Consider the following 20,769-nt stretch of genomic DNA (forward strand, 5'->3'; position numbering starts at 1 on the left):
ACGAGGCATTGCCCCTTAATTCTGCCGTTAGCTTATAATAGAAAAACAGTGGCCAATAGTGACGCGTTTACCTTTTTAAAGCCGGAGATAATTTACGGAGATATCGCAATTAATTTTCTAATCACTAACTTTATCGCACTTACCGAGTTGAAGCCCACCCTCACAACACACCAAGGGCACAGTGAAGTGATTGAAACAATTTTTTTGTTTTGTTTTGGGCGTTGTCCGCACCTTCTACGGAAGCGAAAGTGCTTGCAGAAATCAGCGACAGTGACGTCGGCGTCTCCGCCTTTCGCGATGCGTACCGGCGCTGTCAGCGCACCCTAAGCGATTTTATTTTCAGCTTTTTTCACGGGCGGTGGGTCAGTTTGGAGACTGAGCTCAATAAGTAGAAAGTTAATTAGAACCCTCAGGTCAATTGTCCAGCCAATTGAGCACATAACCAAATTTTTAGTGGTGTCATGCTCGTTAAGCTAATCGCAGAACTAAAATAGTGCTGACTAAAAATGGGAGCCTTCAAAAAAAAAAAAAACCTTCTTGCGACTAAAAAAACACGTTCACCCACCCACCCGTCAACCCTTCCTCTCTCCCTCTCTCACGCACTCACGCGCGTACCTCCGGTGTCAACTTACGGGGTAAAAACTCCCGTCAGCCCAGCGATCCAACGAAAGAAAGATTATAGGAGTAACGTTTTCGGATAGAGAGCGAGAAGCCTGGATTAAAGGACAATTCCGTGTACACGACACCTGCAGTACGGAAGGTTGAGCTGGACTACACGAGAAACAGGAACAATTTCGTGCAGGTGACACCTGCAATGAGAAAGGTTGCCAATATAACAGAACAGCCACCGTGACGAGACGAGAAAGGGAGGGAAGACAGAAGGATAGATTGCGGACATTCGGGAATGGACTCTCTGGTGACGCAGGATATGCTAAGCCAGACACTATGCGGAATCGGGAAGCGGTTGGAAGTCTAGGGGAAGGCCCTAATCTGGCAAAGGACACAGAGTGCTGACGATGAGTTCAAGAACACGGGTCGGCTGCTATAGTGCGCCGCTTGCGCCTACTGCACACCCTCCGGAGCTGCGTTGCCATGACCCCCTTTGAGCAAGCACGCCGCGTATTTCCATCATACCGTGCGGTTCGCACGATCCCCGCCGTTCAACGCGCAGCACAAAACGTGTAGCGCGTTTTCGATCACGCATCACGCTCGACGGCTGATCGTGATTGCGGTTCATGCCGATGCGAACTACGCCGGTGCGCCGGCTCATCCGGGTTTTCGAAATTCGCGCCATGCGGGTAGAATTCGAACGTGACGGGGAACGAGCGGATCATTTGAGGAAAAGGCTACACTGTTGCCATGCGAACGTAGGCCGTAACCTTGTGGGGCACAGCATTAGCGCTCGTGACGTGACCCCCAATACAAACATTTTCTCCAATCAAGCGCAAAAAAAAAAAAAAAAAAAGGTTTCGACTAGATAAGAACCTGAGCCTTCGGTTGGCATTTATCCTCAACAGCTTCTCCTCGGTAAAAAAAAAAAAAAAGAAATCGGGAGTCAATGAGAGCACAGAAAATGTACAAACTGCTTTGCAGCGCACAGCTTAGCGTAGTTAGCACAGAACAGGGAGAGGGCAAAGTATAGAAGGGCACGAATACTTTTGACTGGCATTATTTGAAGGGCTTTGTCCCGAACTGAGTTTAGCGCACCTCCCCCGCGCTCCCCTCTTTCAGCAAGCGCGTCGTCACCATAGCTGCGCCCTAACGGGGCACGAAGTCACGGCAGCAAGTCGAATTGCCCCAAACAATACGCACGCCCAAAAAACGTGCACCCCACGCAAAACGAAGGGAGAAGGAAAGCCTGGATCAAAGACCTAGCGAAACGAATCAGAGGCAGGCAGAATGTCTGGTACACAGATACAGCCCCCTACGGAGCCCGGCAAGCGACGTGCATAGTAGCAACACACTACCCGGGCGACCAGCAAACCGCTGCCACAATAATCCCTCAAAATACGATAGAAGCGGAAGAGGCAGCCATCGCCCTCGCCGTGTCCAGCATAAAAACATCGCGAACGGTCGTCTCTGACCCACAAGCGGGCATTAGAAACTACATCCGAAGCAGAGTATCCCCCGACACTAAAACTTTCAACCCCACGCTCCGGAGCCCCAACAATCCAGAGGTCTCTTTGATCTGGGCCCCAGCACACTCCGGACAGGAAGGAAATGAGGAAGCCCACGAGCTGGCTTGCGAATACGCACACCAGGACAGCTCCCAAGCCGAAACACCGCCCTCCCAACCCGAACAGCCCCTCAGTTACAGCGAAATCCTCTCGTACTACCGAGAAAGACGGAAGGAAGACGTATCCGGATCCCCACCGGTCTCTCAACCGCACCCAAGCAAGAACATTAACGGAGCTACAGACTAACTACTTCCCCAACCCTGTACTATTTAACAAGATTTACCCTGACCTATACTTACCTACATTCTCCTCGTGTAAAGAATGGGCCACACTAGCACACATTTTGTGGCGTTGCAGAGATGCACCAACGAGCACTTTATTGATTAAGGATGATCTAGAATGGGGGACCGCGCTCCATGAGAGTTAGAAGAACGACCAGCTTGCCTTGGTCAAAGTGGCATAAGACTCCGCCGAACTGCAAGGGTTAAACAAGAACCCTGCAAAGACGGCAACGGCACCACGGCCCCGCTAGCCCAGTTTCGCTTCAGGCGCCGCCGGGAAGAACCCTCGGATACCTGACCGCCGTCTAAGCAACGCGGGGGACCACAACCCCCAGCTAAACTGGGCAAATAAAATCTGTTCACTCACTCGCGCGCCGAGGCGATCGCGACGGCCAGCGACGACGATAAGGCCGACGTGCCCCCATGCTCTTCCACCGCAAGGTCACGCGCATTTCATTAGCTCCGCATTTCGTGTCCGCCCACCAAAACATGCACAATCCCACTCAGCACGCAACTATTTTTTTTTTCTTTCCGTAATACGGTTGGATTCTTCAAAATGTACTTAGGGGAGAGCTACAGCGACCAGCATTCCTGGTAAGAGTCGCGTTCTCAGCGTACCAGTAAGGCGCTCCGCACCGATCTCCCTGCGTAGGTCTATAGATGTTTCAATCTCCAACTGCGCGACCAACCCGGACACGGTTGGTGAACCCATGATTTCCAAAGAGGAACCCAAGGTAAACCAACTGGACGGGAGCTAAACCCACTTCTTGCTTTAGAACAACTTTACAGAGAACTCCCAGAATGAGAAAAACATCAGACGTACATCTGGGATGTTCCTCGCCATGCTTAACGCCCCTTCTTTCCCACAGGCGAAGGTTGCGTCTCTAGAGGAAGCAAGTAACGAGGGATGCTCCTCGAATAGCGCGCACGTTCGACGAACGCAGAGCACGAAGCAGGTCACATGTACGGACCGCCACTACAGAGGCGTCTCAGCACACAAATCTGGAAATATGCGAACTGTCTTTTGGGTGTACCTTCTGCGGCCACCGCCATGGATAAACACAGACATCGGTTCTTACTGAGATGCTATCGCAGCCTCGACTTGCAAAGACGTCGAAACTTTCAAAATAAAACGAGGGAAACGACACGCATTACGTAACAGATAAGGTCACGAAGTAGGAAAATGAATGGGGGAGGGTCGGGAGGGGGGGGGGGCGCCATTGAAATATATAAAGCGAAATATCCCGTTATGCTGATGGGGGCAGCTCAGGGTGAACATTCGCGCCGAACACTAACGATGACAATAAACACTCGTGCACGAGCAGGGTATGCCTGAATGCGAGCGATGCTGAGTGGACACAGCGTGTGCGCACGAAAATAGGACTTAGTATTGGTAACATCGAAGAAAGTTACGCTTGGTGCACTCAACATAGTTACAGTTAGAGTTCTGCTTATTAACCGCAAATCCGCCTTGCTTATTACAATAAAATTGGCAACGTGTCATGTTCGTCACAATTGTAAACACAGAACTCCAGTGAAACCAACATCTGCACCAAATCTGGTAAGCCCACTTTAAGAAATTCACATTCATATCAACCAATTTTGGGCTCGCGGCAAATAAATCCGGCCCTACTTACCCGTCTACGCCAAAGACAATTCCTGGCATGCCGCGCGGGACTTGGCTGCCGACGTAGCCTTAAATCGTTACGCAACAACGTGACAAGCGGACAGCGCCTGTAGAATGACGCTCAAGGAACAAGAGAAAAAATAGAACGGCGATGGCACGTGAGATATACGCTGCCTCGCACGCGACCTCAGCGAGGTCACGCAACGGAGCTTGCCTTGCGTGACAACATTACGAAGCAGCGAGGCGTACGCGACGAGTTCCCTCAGCCTCTTCCTTGCAATTTTAAGTGCACCGACCAAAACGCACTGTGTAAAGAGAAAAATTAGGCTGGTCAGGTACGGGTGCATATAAAGCAAAAAAAAAAAATCCCTAAGCGGGAAGGAGGTGGGCATGCAAGGAAGCAAATTTACATTCTCGGCCGCACGTATGGTCGGACAGCTTGCGAGACAGAGCGTAAAATTCAAATTCTGGGGGTTCGACGCGCCGAAGCTACACACGAGCTATGAGGCTCCGGATTAATTTTGACCACTTTACCGAGCGCTCAAATCTCGTACACACGCGTATATTCTGCCCATTCTGACGCCACGGCCGTAATCGCGAGGCAGAATGGGAAGAACATATGGGGTTCCGAGCTCGTCGGACCCTCTTAAATTAACTAACGGTATGCCAAGCAGGTGTTTGCCCCCCACCCCCTCATCCCGAAATACGGGAAAGCCAGTTGGTGCTTGAAATACGTATCGCATCACTATTGCAAACGAGAGGCTAGACTTGGAAGACGGTAGAACCAGGGGTCTCAATCTTCGTGAAGAGCAGAAATCGACACGAGCTGCGGACGAAAGCTACCTGAATCCACCGCTTCAACAAACATTCTGCACGGACATACTCGTATACGTTGAATGACTTGGAGTAGATTCGGCTGCGCATAACCCATTTAACGACAAAACAGGACTTCACTATGTCTTCGTGTTTATCACTAACAGAGAAATAACATCTTCAAGAAACGCTGCAAGCGCGATACACTCACTTCACGTAGAATTTTAGCTGACCATTTTCGATGGTCCGCTCCGGTACCGCGGCGGCCCGCTCAGCGCAACCGCCGTATCCGGCCGAGCGCGCCACGCATGCGCAATGGCGCTCCCGTTTGCTATCGGAGCGGAGCGGACCGTGAAAAAGCAGTCGGCTAGAACTCGCTATTAAAACAGTGTTGTATATATACCAGTGCTCCACGGGTAGCCTGCACTGATGAACAGAAAAAAGTCCTCGGGGCACTTAAGTCTCCTCACGTGCTTTGAAAACGATACGTACGCAGACTTACGTCACCCGACGAATTTTTTTATTGCTCTATTTTGTTTCGTACTACCAGAGTCCTTTGAAGGACGTAAACCCAGTCCCCTTCCTTTCACGCCCCCAGAAACAGAGTTCACTAAGGCCGGGGTGCACCAGCTATCCTCAAGTGCCGTGCTAGTCAAGTTTACGCTCACGGGTCCTGCGACGTCGTTCATTTGGGACTCATCCTACTCTACATGTACATGTGAAGAGCTCGCTCGCGTGCGATATGGCGTACATTAACATAAAAGGTACCTTCTAACTCCTCCAGTATAGGAACCTGCTCTCCTCGAAGCTTTTTGTGGCCATCGATGGCCATTTTGCATCCTTCAAAGCATCTTTGTGCAGCGCGAAAGCCTTTGGACAAAACGGTGGCAAAATGAAGACGAGGAATTTCACCTGGTTACAGACTCGCCACAAGCGTTCTTGCAAAGCGATCACGTTGACTAGCGGACACCGCGCTTATTTGCGGCCGCACCACCACGACGCAGGCGCCTCTGAAGGCGGCGGCCACCGCGCCAACAGCAGACTAATGATGCGCGCACACAGAGAGACGAGGGCTCCGATCAGATAGCGCGGTTAACGGTTCTCGGTCACGGTCGAACGCCTTTCCCAGCCGGTTGTGGGACACCGGTTATATATCTACGGCGCATTTTTGTGCCGCCCGAGTAACAGCTCCGCGACCAGCTCGCGTCGGCCATCCCAGAAGGCGCAATGACCGAGCCCTCAGAGGTTTGTCCTAGGACGCGGAAGCCACACAGATGGCGCGGCGAGAGGCGCGATTGTCATCTGAGAAGATCGTTCCATTGTTGCGGCTACTACTGTGAGGCGCGTTGAAACCGAACGCACGACGACGCTGGTCACGGACACACAAGGAACGGCGCTCATCTCGGCTTCTACTCCGCCGTGCGGTAACAACGCCGTGCCTAATCTGGCGCCCACATCTTCCGCGGCCATCGGCCAAGCTTCGAGCCGCCACACGGTTCCAGGCACCAGGACGGCGCGACGGGGCCGACTGCTGCGCTTCCGTTGCCGCTCCGTGCACAAACGAAACGCTCTTGTAAAAACGGCTCTAAGGGAACAACAAATATAGCTTTTGTACGCGTGTTTCTCCACACTGTGTGTGCGAAAATTTAGCCGATATAAGTAAAGATAAGTTACTAAGCAACCGCGTAAAAACAACGACGGTTGATTAAAACCCATTCACAGTGACGATACCGCTATCGACACCGCCATGAGAAAAAAAAAAAAAAAGTGTTTCCCTTATATTCCATCGCACCACACCGCCAAGCCTTGCGAGTCGTGACTACACCACGCGGGGCGAGAAGACAGGCTGCCCTGTGAATAACAGGTGCATTCACGGGATGCGCGCGGGAAACAAGTACTTCTACGGGCCGCCCTTAAAAATCAGCACTAGTTCGGCCAGAAGCACCCTTGTCGCCACATTCGCGTTCACTTTTTCGTGTTCCGAGAAATATATGTGCGGACACCTGCAGGAGAACCCGAAGACGCCGCGGCTACTGCGCCTAGCAGGAGGCTTAGCACAGCAATTGGGGGAAAAGAGAAAGTTCCAAGGGAAGCAGTAGACAAGCCAAAACGCGCAAATGTGCTCGTCAAACCCTTCACTGAGCAGTTGGAAGACAAAAGAGAAACAACGGCTTCTTTCCCCTCCACACTGCGGCGAAATAAACCCTGTAGACAGCAGGTGAATCAGAAACACTGTTTCTCTCTGACGTCCACAAAATAACACTCGCCAGCTGACGACAGCGAGTGGAAAGGAACCGGAAAAGGGGGGCTACCCTTGGAATAGCGCCAAATGGGAACTTTGTTCGGTAAGAACAGGCCTTTGCGAAGCACTGCGGTCACCCTCGGACGGAAGCGAACTAATTATATATAGGCTTTGCAGAGTTTGGCTTCGGGCTAGTTGGTAACGGTAATCCAAAAACCGGACAAGGACAGAAGGAGGCGATGGGCACAAACGCTAACTGCCAACTGAGCTTTATTGAAAAATGCGTGAATTTAAACACGGAAGCGGGACATTATCGTACACATGCAAACAAAGGACCAGAAGCAAGGTCTGCAGCAAGAACAGAAACAAGAACAGAGTAGCCTTGTCTGATAAGGAGATTGGATGTAAACGCAGGGTGGGTTCCACTTTAGCCAATGCCTCGTGCTGCCTTTTTTCGAGGTCACATCGCTGTGCGATTATTTTTGTGTGCAAATTTCATGATACCTTGCTTCTGCTCTTTCTTGTTGTGTACAATAACGGCCCGCTTCCTTGTTTAAATTGGCGCATTTTTCAATAAAGCTCAGTTGGAAGTTAGTGCTTGTGCCCGTCGTCTCCTTCCGTCCTTGTCCGGTTTTTTGGGGCTACACGAAGTCGTGACTTATAGGCGACGTGTGTGCGCACGCACGCACGCACGCACCCCCCCCCCCCCCTCCCCCTTCCTACTCAGACGGTAGTGCTTTCATTTGTCGAATTCGGTGCCTTGGGTTTAGCGCTGGACGAGCATTCTGCCGACCGGTCTCCGGTTGCTTGCCGTCACGTGTGCTTTGTTTGTGGAACGCGATCTTTCCTCCACGGTGGACAACCTAACAGGCGCCGGTGCATCCGAAACCAGATTTCGAGTGGACGGGGCGGCGCCAGAAGAACTAAGCGAAGAGTAGAGCGATCGAGTGTTGGGCGCCAGCGGGCGTTCCGAATGTTCTGTGCGGGTCGAAAGGAACTTACGAGACCAGGCGAAGATCGGCACCAACGGGAGCATAGAGACTGCTCATAAAATCAAGATACTGATTACACATTTTGCTTTTTGTTGTTCCTGTCATCTGTGTTGATGTTATTATTCGATCAGCCTGAAGAAAGAAGACGAATGTCATACGTTTATATAGGTATATATATTAGTTTGTCAGTGATAACGACTTCTTCGATGCCTCTGACCATCTCATCTCGGCACGGCAGTTTTTGCGGTAAGGGTAGAAAGAGACAGGCAGGATCAACGTTAGGCAGGCCCACAAACAACACGACTTCTCGCAAAGCAGACAACAAAAAACAAAAATGCCTAGTGTCAGAGGCTATCCCGACCACGGTAACGAAACCCGCTCGTTTCTGGTGTCTCGCGTTGCAGCACAGCGGATGGGCTTTTCTTCCACTGCCCCCTCCTTCTCCTCCGCCGTTCTTTTTCCCACAACCGCGCGATCAAAGACAAAGGCCGGAAGGGGGTCAGCGACAAAAGACGCGCCTCCTCCCCCTCCGAGAAACGGGGAGGAAGGACGGAGTCGGACGCGGCACAATGCCTGCCCGGCGTGAAATGAGACACGAGGGATCGGGAAACGGATACGCCGCTCCATTATCACGTCCGCCGGTCCATTCGTCCGAGGCGGCCTGATGACGACGCGCCGCCACGCCGTGTCCCCTTGAGCACGAAGAGATTTTCCAGGTGTACGCGAAGCGCGCGCCGTTTCTCCGGTGTCTCTCCAAGGCGGGCACTGAGCGGGACGCTGATTCCACGAGCAGCGAACCGCGTTCCGCTCATCCTGCGACGGGCCGACTGCGCGCACAAACCGGGCGGCAGAACAAAACCAATCTGACCGGACAGCGCGGGCCACTCAGCACTTTTCCGGACGACACTTGGCCACTCGGTCACGGAAGCGGCCACAAACGCCAGTTGTGCAGAGAGACAGCCGAAGCGGCAAAAAAGTGGAAAAAAGGGTCACCGGGAAAGCTGGCGGCGACGGGAGTGAGCAGGCAGGATGGAGGAACGCCGAAAGCGAGCTGCCCAGCCGCAGTTATGCCTGGACGCCTCTGAACGCACACTGTACGCTTGGGGCAGATTACGTGTACAATGCAGCAGCACGGGCCCCAGACGAGTTTGCGGCGCCGTCTCTGTCGCGTCTCAAGGAGGAGGAAAAACTTGGTTTTTAAAGGGAGGGAGAGGCTGTTAAACCTCTCTATAGCGTGGCTGGTGTTCCTTAGACCGGGATTCCATTGGTCGAGGCGGCCGCCCGCGCCCGCTGGACCCAGAGCCCGCTGAGACTCCAGGCCGGACAGGGCCGCCTCCCAGCCCTACCTAGTTGGCTTCACTTAGGCTTTAAATTCCTATTCACTTTATTACATCATGTTGTCAGGCCCACACCATATGGTTTGCCTGCCCACTGGCCGCAGCGATGCGGCAGAACACACAGCGTTCCCGGTGTTTACTGACGTGGCTTGGTTGAGTCAAAAGCTACGCAACGCTTCCTGACCCATAGAGGGGTGGCAAAGGAAATGCGGAGCGCCAGGCGCGTATTTGTCAAAAGCACACAGCCAACTTTGCCTCGAGGGGCTCTTCGGCCGGGACATTGCAATCGGATTGGAAGTAGTTTTGTTGCATCAAGGAATCGGCTGCGCATTCGAAATCCGAGCCTGCTTCCTTCGCTATGCTTTCAACCAGGATCCCCGAGAAATGGGGCACAACAAAATAGTACAGCCTGCAAAATGTAGACAGAATAGTTGAGAGTACTTGAGAGTAAAGACAAGAACCACAGCACACAACAAAGGACCAAGGCGCGAGTCCAGCGAACAACTGGTTTCGGCCCTTTTTGCGCACGCGCAGTCGCGCCGGTTGACTGCCGTGTGCCGCACCGGGACATCTCCGCTCTGCTCTCGATCAAGGGAGACACTCGTTTCGCTGGTTGCCGGCCCAATTATGTGAATTGTTTTTGGTACATACGAGGTTTTGCGGCGAAATAAAACCGGTTACTGCTGAGAAACGGGCCAGTGCTGGCGGGTGGAAGTTTTCGTGCTCTCTGCTGTGACAGCTAGCCGTGCACGCGTGTACTGCAGAGAAGCGGGTGCGCGTCAGGGGGCGCTTCAAGAGTCGCTGGAACTGCCACTGCGGTCAGACTTGCTGTGGCAGCAGCGACCACTGAAGCAGGAATTTCTCGTTCACTGATGAGCGCGAATCGTAGACACGAATCACGGCTCTGGGTTAGATTCGTCACGTAACTCCGCCCCAACTCCACGCCCTCTTTGCAAAATAACACATAGGTGTCTACAGCAGCAGTACTGTTTACAGAAAGCGGCTTCCCAGTTCACGCTGATCAAGACAAATTGTACGACATTCGCTTTTGCCCGTCAAGACGACTCCAAAGCCATGCGGAGTACGGCGACGTTCTGAAAAATAACAAGTTCGCAAGGGCGGTAGCTCCTTAGCCGAGGTCCTGCGATCTCATTGTAACAAGCGCCCATTTCCACATATCTTGGCCGCCACCTTTCACAATGATCATATCTGATTTTTGTTTAAAACAATCTTTCGGCAAGGAACCGGCCCGCAGGTATTACAGGAACCTGCGGGCCGGTTCCTGTAACTTCTCCAATGTACAAAAAAAAAAAAAAAAAAAGCACGAGAGGGAAGTGTACATCAGGGGCGGTATTCTCGTGTTTGTCCGTCTTGAAAACGTCAGTTTTGCGTCCGTTTTATTGTGACGTACTACTTGCAGCTGTAGGCGGGCTTTGGGTTGACTTTTGCGCAACTGTTCTTGTAAACACATTTTAAACGACTAAGCCTATTTTAAACTGTACGTGTTTATTGTTCCGCCAGCGAACCAACAAGGAGACGAAAAATGGTCTGCTCCGAGAAGCCGCGGCTCATAGCTCCGCCGCGCTTGCATGGCGTCACATCCGGGTGTTCGCTTTTAGCCAATCAGGGCTTGCTCAAAACGGACACTTTTGAAACGGCCACAAAACGGACAAAACACGAGAATAACGCCCCAGCACTGAAATACAACGCAGACACACACGAGGAGCCTACTCAGTGTACGCCTGGTCTGAAAAGCGGATCGAATTCTACTGCTCCCCGTGTTCCTTTGACGCGTATACAGGCTGGAGTTCAGGACGGACCACAGCATTCCACACTTAGCAGCGCCTTGGTTTCATCCACTGCAATATCACCCGACGAGCCCAAAGCCGCCCTAAAACGGCAAGCTGCTTCCACGACGAGCCTCACAGGCCGACCACGTAGTATCCCAACGGCTCCGAGGTCTCCACGCCGCCTCTGCCGAGCGTCTATCCCGTCTGAATGAAGTCGGCGGCGAGAGACTGTTGTGACCTTTGGTAGGGAGGCAGAGTGACGCAAAAAAATAGGCGCCCAGAAGAAGACGCGGGCAGCAGCAGATTGCGCGTCCCCGTTTTTAGCATCGCGGCGGAGAAGAGGATCGGCCCGTGCACCAAAGGAAGCCGATGGGAAGAAGAAGCCCCCCGGCAAATACTCTGCGCATACGGGCCGCACGCAATCGGAATGCCGCGGCGGCGGCAGACTTCCTCGATCGGCCGCCGACTGGCCCACGCGTACGCTGACCGCGTGCGCTGTTTTTTCCGCCACTGCGCCGCCTTTGTCCGTCCTCTCCCTCGCTCCCACTCTCCTCCGGCCCTCTTCCCGGCACCCAATTGGGATGTCGCGCAACAGCTGGCCCGCGAGCGTGCACGATGATGCTGCCGCCGATAGCGGGAAAAAAACACGCGGCCGCAGCACCAACAGCGACAAGGGCCGGCCGCGCGGCCTGCACGCGCGGGATTATTAATGCCCACTGGCTGATGCTTCGTGCACACACTCATAGGCTGGCCACGCGCCGTACGAATTCGTCCGAAAATTGAATGCCGCTTCAATCGCACCGCTCGTAGGGGAAATGACGGTCGGGCGGGAAAAGAAACGTTACGCAGAGTTTAATTGCAAGTTATCGCCGGTATGGATGGATCCTTCCAGGCGCACTTGACAGGAGGGAACTACAGGGCGCGAGCGAATTCGGCACCACCGGGCAGGTGTTTTATTGGAAAGCGCCGCAAGGGCTCGCCGCACCTCACGACGCTTCTTTGTCTCGACCAATGTTAGGAGCGAAAACGAGTAACGCGTGCATGCCAATGGCCATCCAGTTTATGTTGCACAACTCGAACGGGGCTGCATGCAGCGGCGGGTCACGGCAACGACAAGACGGGCGAACTGCCATTTGCCTTTAAACGCTATTATAACAGCGTGCGTTTCGTATGCAATGAGCTGCACGCTGCGAAGCCACGGGTGGGCTGGCGGGATTTCCAACACTGAGTTGCTCCTCCGGCGACAAAAAAACAGTCACGGTACTTAAATTAACGCAGTCGTTTAACTAACATCGTATCAACGACAGCGGCCAAAACACAAATCCAAATGCAGTCTCCCTCGCATCCGCCACTCTCCGCGGTGGTGCATTAGCTAAGCAGTTGTGCTACTACGCGCCAGGTCGCCGGTTCGACTCCCCGCAAAGGGGGTGGAATGGCTCTGCTGGCGGCGAAAGAACGAAAACGCACAGGCGTTTGATATTTCGACGTACGATAAGGATATGCAGGAGACCTTAATATGCTGAACCTCCTCTCTGCTGCAGCGCCTTACAACCCGTGTGCAGCTTCGGCTGGTGGAAGGGTGAAAAATACAGAAGGAACAGCCCGCGTACCAAGCTCAGCTCTGAAATGTGTATTAGAACAATGCGACGTTCCACTAAAAAAAAAAAACGAATTTACGCGAGACTATTACTTTACCGCCCACGAGTAAAAAGAAGTTTCCTTTTCTTTCGGAAAAAGCTGGGCGCATACCGATGCGACTCGAACGAAGACAAAACAAACTACATTGTTCGCGCGGCTGCGAACGTGTATACGCTGGACGAGGCCACCGGGCAGTGCGCCGCATTTACGGCGCAACCTCGGTTCGGACATCGAGGTTGCGGCACCGTGCTCGACTAACCCAAACGCACCTCGGCACGCCGAGTGCAGCTTCCACGACGCAGACACGAAATCGATTACTCCACCGCACGTGATGATGGGAACGGGGCGTTCGCGAGGAACCCGGCCCGAAGGAAAAGCCATTGTGTCCGATACGCACCGTGAGGCGAGCGAATCATTACGACTGCGCGCGACCCACAGCCACAGACGGCGGCGCATACGAGAAAAGCCGCGCCGTGCCTTTGTCTCCTTTCCTCGTGGATTAGAAAAGGCCTTGAGCCGAAGCGCGATCATCGGACGTTGTGCGCATCGGATACGCGTAAAAGACGCACTTCGGGTTGCGCTTCAAGCACTTTCTAAACAACACATACAGCAGCAACTTTAAGGCTTTAAGGTGGCTGCGGCCGACAAAGCTAGCTTCGCGCTCTTGCTTTCACCGCAAGTTCGTCCTGGGCTGGTATTGAATGCGAGCCGCTCCGAAAGGCGGGCATGTTGAAGATGAAGTGTTCAAGTGTATCGGCAGGCCGCCATATTGACGCAAGAGCGCGACAACTGTGCCGGTAGCTGTAAACGGTCGTCCCTTCGGCCTCCGTTCCACGGCCCGATATTCGTGGAGAAATCATACGTAGTGGGATGGGGATCCCCGCAGCGCACAAGTGCCGCGGGGTAAAAATTAACAGGGACCGTTTCGACTCCTGCGCACGCCACCTCCGGCAGAAGCAGAGCAGTTTCTCTGCTCCCGGGTGCGAGTCCGGCCCCGCCAGCAGCTGGCCGCGAGTACTGGCACTCTAAAACCGAGAGTCTGTTTCCCCACAATGCACACAGAAGGCCAATCAGTGCGATCAAAGAGGTAAAATAGGCCACTGACGACACGCAGCAGAAGATTTGACCTGAAAAATGTGGCCTGCGCTGTGACATCGCGCGCTGCAAGCATGACAATTTCATCCCGCGGACGCCGCGATTGGTCATTCAGGTGTACTGAGACAAAGGACAAGGTCACATTTTGCAGCGTGGCGGTACCAGCGAGTAGCGACAGAAGTGAAAACTCTGTGGCGATGGTAGAAGGCACAAAAATCCCGGCAGACGTATACGCACGAACTGGATTTCAGTAAAGCAGCCAGAGAGACCAAACACGCATACTTCCGGTGCCCCCAGCTCAAAGAGTACGTTCCATGGCGGAAGCCGAGCCGCTCCGTCGCAATAATTGAGGATTCTAAAACGACCACAGGCACGCGATGTACGCCTGGCTTCCTCGTGTCCGCAGATGCGTTTGGCCAAAAGGAAGAGCTGCACGTGTCAACACGTCGGCCATAAGGTACTGAACCACGCCCACTTTATCAAAATCAGATCAAGAGGGTGGCCCCCGCGCGGTCTACCCCAAACAGGACGAAGTATGGGTCTTCCGACATAAAGAGGAACATTGAAAATTCTGGGTGACGGCGATGACAAGATTCTCTGGCTTCCGCTGCAAACAACCGTATGGGGGAAACCGTTATTGTATAACAGATACGCACAAATACTGAAGCAAACACATAAATACATGAAGAGGACACCACTGTAAGCGCCTTTACTCGTGATTTGACGACGAAAGGATCACGAGCTGGAAAAACCCTGGCGGGTCGAAAGCTCCAACAGCGGTTCTTTCGTTCCGCAAGAGCTTCACACTCGAACGAATCCTTCAGATTAGTAGAACGCACAACAAAGAGAACGCTGCGATTTCAATTGCAAGAAGGCACTTGGCCGTCCAGGGGCATTCTACTAGACGTTTCATTGCATTTACCGGAACATCGACGCACTTACAACTTCTAAGGTTCATTCACATGAGCGGGTGGTAACTCAGCTTCCTGTTAGGATAAACTGGGAGTAACGTGGCTTTTTTTTTTATATATAATCTGGCTTAAGCTCACTTAACAATGTCGCAGCAAGGACTTCCACTAAAAATAACGAAAACTGCCTACGCCGTTCAAAGGCCACACTATTTTAATCGGCACCAGGCAGTGCGTAACGAGATTCTCTAGTACTGCATCGTTTTTTCCGCCTCGCCGATTTCGTTTACGCTCGAGCAGAAAATCGGATCTGAGTCTTCCATTGAAACTCTGGCGGGGTAACGGAGCGCAGCGTCGCAGTCAAGGTAAGTCGAGGCTATAGTGCACCGCGAGTGTGCGTCCGGGGACTAAAAGTTGCGCGCAAACGGAAAGGAACGCTTGCTGGCCATGCAGTGAACAGATCAGGAATCTCTCGGTAAGTATGCGTTAGGCTAAGCAAGCGGGGAAAGAAGATATGGAACGTAAGTAGTACTCTTTACGCATTCACAAAACGGGGCTGCACGGGAAAGGCGAGCACGTAGAGGATTATATGAAGGGCATTGTACACCGCACAACTACCCTCCCGTTACAAATCTTGTAATCACAACACAACTTACAACGTTAAAGCAAAATTGCTGGCGTGGTGAACGCGCGGGTCAACCGTGCGCGTGCACCACTCCGACGAGCGCTCGAATGCGGTTTGGATAGGCTCCAGAACAAGTAGGAAATGCATAAAAATGCATGGACAGGGCGAACGCCACGAAAAAAAAAACAGCTCGACAGACTCGTGCCGTTCAATGAGCTCCAGTTCAATAAGTTCCAAGCAGAAATGGGGCAATGCGGAGACTGGCTTTTGGGGACATGATCTAAACTCGAGAAAGTAGAGAAACGCCGTGACGTACTCGGCAGTGGAGGTGGTGGTGGTGGTGGTGGTGGTGGCCGTTGCCGGTGCCGCCGTTGGCGGTGGCGTTCCCCCAGGGGCGCCGGTAGATGCGACCGTCCTCGTCGTGCTGATCGGCCCAGTAGCGCGGCGAGGCCGAAGGGACGCGCGGTCGGCGCCGCAGCGTGCCCACGTAGCTGAGCACGAGGCGGCACTTCGCCCGGGCGGGCTCGGCGGCTCCGGCGCTCCACGAGGAGCACATGGGACACCGCTCGCGGCACAGTCCTCGCAGGGGACCCCGGCGGGAACGGAGCGTGTAGAAGGACGAGGCGGCGGATAGCGGAGCCACTATGGATGCGGGCGGCGAGGGACGAAGGAGAAACGCCGCTTCCTGCGAGCTTCGCGCTGCGCTGGCTAGGCGTCGTGCAGTACGCGGCCGCCCAGGTGCACCGACGACGCGCACGGGACGAGCGCAGAAATTTCACAAGCTGGTGAACGCCGAAAGGGCAGAGTCTCTCGCTTTCGTGGCGACACTTGGGAACGCTGTCACCGCTGTATCGCTCAATTCCCCCACCTGAAGTAGTCCCGGCAGGCACGTGCGAACCCTCCTCCAACCTCCATGGATCAGTTGCGACAATTCTTGTTCCGCTCACACGCAGGAGCTATGCAGAAGAGCTACGGTAGCGCGGGCTAGTTTGAAGGTCACTCCCACCGGGTTACTGCTGCTCCCGGAGAGCGGTGGTGGTCAGGAGCGATCGCCAGTGGGCTAACACAAGGCGCGCACATAACGGGAGGTGGAGGCCCGGCAGACGCTGTCAAGACGCGCGCCCAGAGCCAGCTCGGCCGGCGGCGGGCAGACAGGCGGGGCGGGGTCACGGGGCGCTCGCATGTGGCGCCGGGTGGGTCGAGGGCCGCAGTCCACGGCGGGTGAAGCGTGCCAGGCGCTCCGGAATCACGCGTCACTCGAGAGGCCGCGCGAGGGAGAGGGGGCGACCGTACACAAACCGCCGAAGTAGCCCCCCGCTCTGTTGCTCCGGGCTGCGCAGCCCTGGTGTTGTATCGCCGAAGAATCGGCGGCGCGTGGTCGAACGCCCCAGCGGCGCAGGTTTCAACTTTGGCAGAACACCGAAGAGGGCCGTGCACGAGCAGTACTCCCCGCTCGGGGAGGAAAAGCGGCTCGCCCAAATATAGCACCGTCGGCCGCGAATAAAGCGGACAGCAGCCGTAGACCCTGCTGCTGACCGCAGCAGATGGTCCGCGCACGTGGCGAACACCTCGGCCAGCCGGAGCTAGGGCACGTGCGCGATGGGTGGGGGGCACCAGTCGATGACGTTTCGTCGCAAGCCGCGAAACCAAACGCGGTGCCCACACAACGGCGCGTAGCTACAGCACAAAGGGCGTCCCTTTCGAAACACAGCACTTTTTCCTCTCCACAGCGAGGGATGTCAATCACGTGTCGATTCGCGCTTCTTGCCTCGCAAGACGCCAAGCTGCCACGCGTTCAGCGCCTCCACGTCCGCTCGGCCCCCTGATGCCGTGATCGCCGAGAGCAGCGGCGAATATGCGAAGCAGAGGAAAGAGATGCGCACAGGGACAACGCACACCAACGCGCGCAGCGTCGACGTCTGAGACGGGGGGCGCACGCGGGCAGCAGGCGCTACGGCCACTGTTGTTGTTGCGGAGGGGGACGAGGAGGAAGAGGCGACGCCGAAGACGACGCAGCCCAACGCCGCCCAGAAAGCCGTGCCGAGGGACAGGAAGATCGAGAGGAGGAGGAGGAGGAGAGGCTCGAGGAAGGAGGCCCGGGAGGAGACCGGCCGGACAACTCTGGCCCTTCACGGATGGGTGGCCGACGAAGCGTGCGTACGGCCCGCTGCCTCGCTTCCCCGGCGTTGCGCGAAAAACGCGCGCGAACTTGGAAAGCCGAAAAAAAGCTGCGCGGTGCAAATCCGTCCCGTCGGCCGGCTGAGCGTACAGATCCGACCACGATGCGCCCGCAAAGCCTCTTTGAACGCCGATGAAAGTTGCACGCCGATCCTTCTGCCTTCGCGGCTTCTGCTGGATACCGAGTGGCTTAAAGATGCAACCGAACCCCGATTCGTGCAGCAAACCCTCCCGTCTCCCTCCACCCGAGTAGACCGGCTACGGTGCCGGAGCGCGCTCCGCAGCTGGCGCGGCGCTCGCCCTCTCGTCGTTCTGCGGCGCAGCAAAAGCGGGTCGTGAGACTGCACGCTCCGTGAACCTAAACTGCTTAGTCAGGGGGGCCGCGGGACGGTTAACCCCGACAAGGGCGGAGGCCCTGGCCGGCAAGTGCCTCGCGGGTGTACGGCGCGTACAACGCCCGTCATGCCTCGCGCAACCTGCAGCCGGCCGGTGCCACTGCCGCGCTCTCGTTCCAGCGGGGACCACACTCGAGGGGGAGAAGAAGGTGGCGGAATAAGTTACGTAAAGCGAATCAACCAAGTGAATGGGTCGTGTAGTTTGCTGCGCCAGTTGGTTCATACTGACGTGATGGAAAAAAAAAAACAGCCAAAATGCAAGGAAGACGGGTCGAGATGCGAGCGACACGATGCACAAACCTCAAGTGAAACTTTTCTTACAGGAAACCAACTAACCCATATCGGACTTGACCTGGATTTAGGGCGCCAAACGCGCGGCCCATTAGCATCGGCGCGATTCAACGGAGGAGCCAGGTGCGCTTCGTTCACGAAAGCGAGTGCCTCTAATGGGGATGCAAAGTGGTCGCTGAATATCTACGAGCGCTCGGCGGCCCGCGAGGCGCGAACGTCTAGTGTTGAGCGCACGTACGGAGGAGCCCGCCCGCGTTAAACTCGCCACATTCTACACGGCACCGTTAATGACCATGGCGGATAGCAAACATTGCACGTGCCCCCTGGGATAAAGCACACGAGGCACAGCTCAGAGCTCGCATGCGTAACCCAACCGGTGCCTATACTGCTGCCCGGCGGCCTGAATCTGTAGCTGAATCCAGCCGTTTATTTAAAAATCTTTCCATAAACGGGATTTCTGAGCAACTCCTCTGGGCAAATCTTGGTTAAGGTTGCCCAAACGATGCAAATCATATCCTGTCTCACAATAGCGTAAGAGACCACTCGCCTATCGAGTTTACCGTTCACTTGGCTAATTTCAAACAAAACTCGTCTTCTAGCATGGCTGCAGTTACTTCAAAGAGCCCCTCGCTCTCTAGCGCACAACGACTCTGTAAGATCATGCCCAGAGAAAGTTATTTTAAAGAGCCCCTCATAGCACACAACGACTCTAATATCATGCCCAGTGAACACTGCGCTCGACAACATGCAATCGTTGAACGCGAAACAAATGCCGTTTTTACCCTCCGCCTAAAGGCGTTTCGGTGCAGTGAGCTTAATGAGGCTATTTCTAGCGGAAAACCGTGACGCAATCTGTTTTGCAGCAGGCGTTTTAGAATGAGAGTAGGTATGATACACTTCCCGCAACCACACGCATCGCTACCCTTCCGAGTTCACGGCTGGAAAGCGGCCGACGACTGCAGCGCCAGGTTAGTACGTAATCGACTGAAACAATACACCTGCCAAGTTCTCTCGCGCTTCTCCTCTCAAAAACACACAAACCGACACGCTTCGGCTTAATTCCTTCCGTTATAAGAAGCGCTGCAGCGTGTAGCCCTAAAGGTACACTCTCAATAAAAAAAAGGTCGTAAAAGGGTAGTAACGGCCGTATTTACTAACTCAAACCATACTACCCCGCGGTACGGTACGTGGGCTCTGCCACTAGCAACTGCGTGGTTAAGAAATTAACTGGGTGTAGGAAGTAGTATACACTACATTAAGATCGTGTTTATGACTACGTTATGCATGGCCAGCTAGCAAACGGGTGTATCTAAGAGGGGTGTAATATCTAGGACTTTACTAGTGAAGGTAGTGGTGCTAAGTACCTAGTGTAGACTGGGACGAGTAACTTGTTAGTGTCCCGTTAGTGAATGCTACAACCTTTTTTTAAGAGTGTAGTGCCCCTTACGCTGAAGCTCAAGTTGATTTGAAGCCCGAGTACTACAGAGGTTATAGCCACAGGCGCCACTGAACGCCATGGCCTGTCCCTGACGCCAGCACGCACAACTAAGACGCACACAACCAAAATCGACTTCAAAAAACATAATAACCTTCCGGGGATTCGTTTAAACATTCCTCCCGTCTTTACGGCTTTTGTTTCCGTGCCGTCAACGTTCCGTGCAACATTTCTTCCTCTATGCCTTGTAAGCTCGAGAACGACTACACATCCGAGCCTTTCCGTGGCGAAGTCAGGAGAAAAGGTCCATCCCCGCTTCCTCCACTCTAAACAACAAATCGCAAAAAGACCTCACACTCCACGCATCCGGGCCCCCACTCGTCGCAAGCAGAAAGCGCTCTTCCGACGGTCACAGACGGCTCAATCCATCCCATTTTGTATGCACGAGAGGGTCACGCGTCACGGCCGCAAAGGAAGCACGGTCCCTGGCCGCGCTAGCACGAGCCGCAGCTGTACGAGGTCGCATGTTCCATATATCAGCCCTAAAGAACACGCACATTCAACCACTCAACTCCTTCGCAAATGGCTGCCGGCGCACTGCGTTTTTTTTTTTTTCACCCCCCCCCCCCCCCCCCCCCCCGTAAAGCGACGTGACCATTACACAGCCTTCGGCTTTAGCCGGCTCGGCACGGGGTACAAGATTCATGAAGCCACAAAACGTACTCGGATATAGCAGTTCACGCCAGCTCCAATGGGCACGTCTGCCGGTCTACTCATCGTAATTGTGCAGGGCCATTTTGCGGTTACTCAGCACAAATTATTTGCGAGGAAAGGGATGAGCGTTACGTAAGCGTCACGCTGGAGGAGATTACGGAACGTACACGGGGAGATGGTCCTTTAGAGCGGTTGGTCACAGTGTGCCAGCAAAAAGGTTACAGGCGAACT

General features: G+C 54.2%; 1 protein-coding gene across 1 annotated transcript in view; it reads right to left on the minus strand.

Moving 5' to 3' along the window:
* Cip4 (formin-binding protein 1-like Cip4) overlaps positions 1-16,483 on the minus strand; it is a 130,775-nt gene extending 114,292 nt beyond the window's left edge. The window contains 1 exon segment of the mRNA XM_077671674.1: positions 15,842-16,483. Within this exon segment, the coding sequence (XP_077527800.1) occupies positions 15,842-16,081 (240 nt within the window). The 5' untranslated portion in view covers positions 16,082-16,483.
* Positions 16,484-20,769: the final 4,286 nt, after the last annotated feature.

This window comes from Haemaphysalis longicornis, unplaced genomic scaffold (genome assembly GCF_048455015.1).
Source record: "Haemaphysalis longicornis isolate Haplotype H1 unplaced genomic scaffold, Haemaphysalis longicornis Haplotype H1 scaffold_1, whole genome shotgun sequence".
NCBI classification, from domain to species: Eukaryota; Metazoa; Arthropoda; class Arachnida; order Ixodida; family Ixodidae; genus Haemaphysalis; species Haemaphysalis longicornis.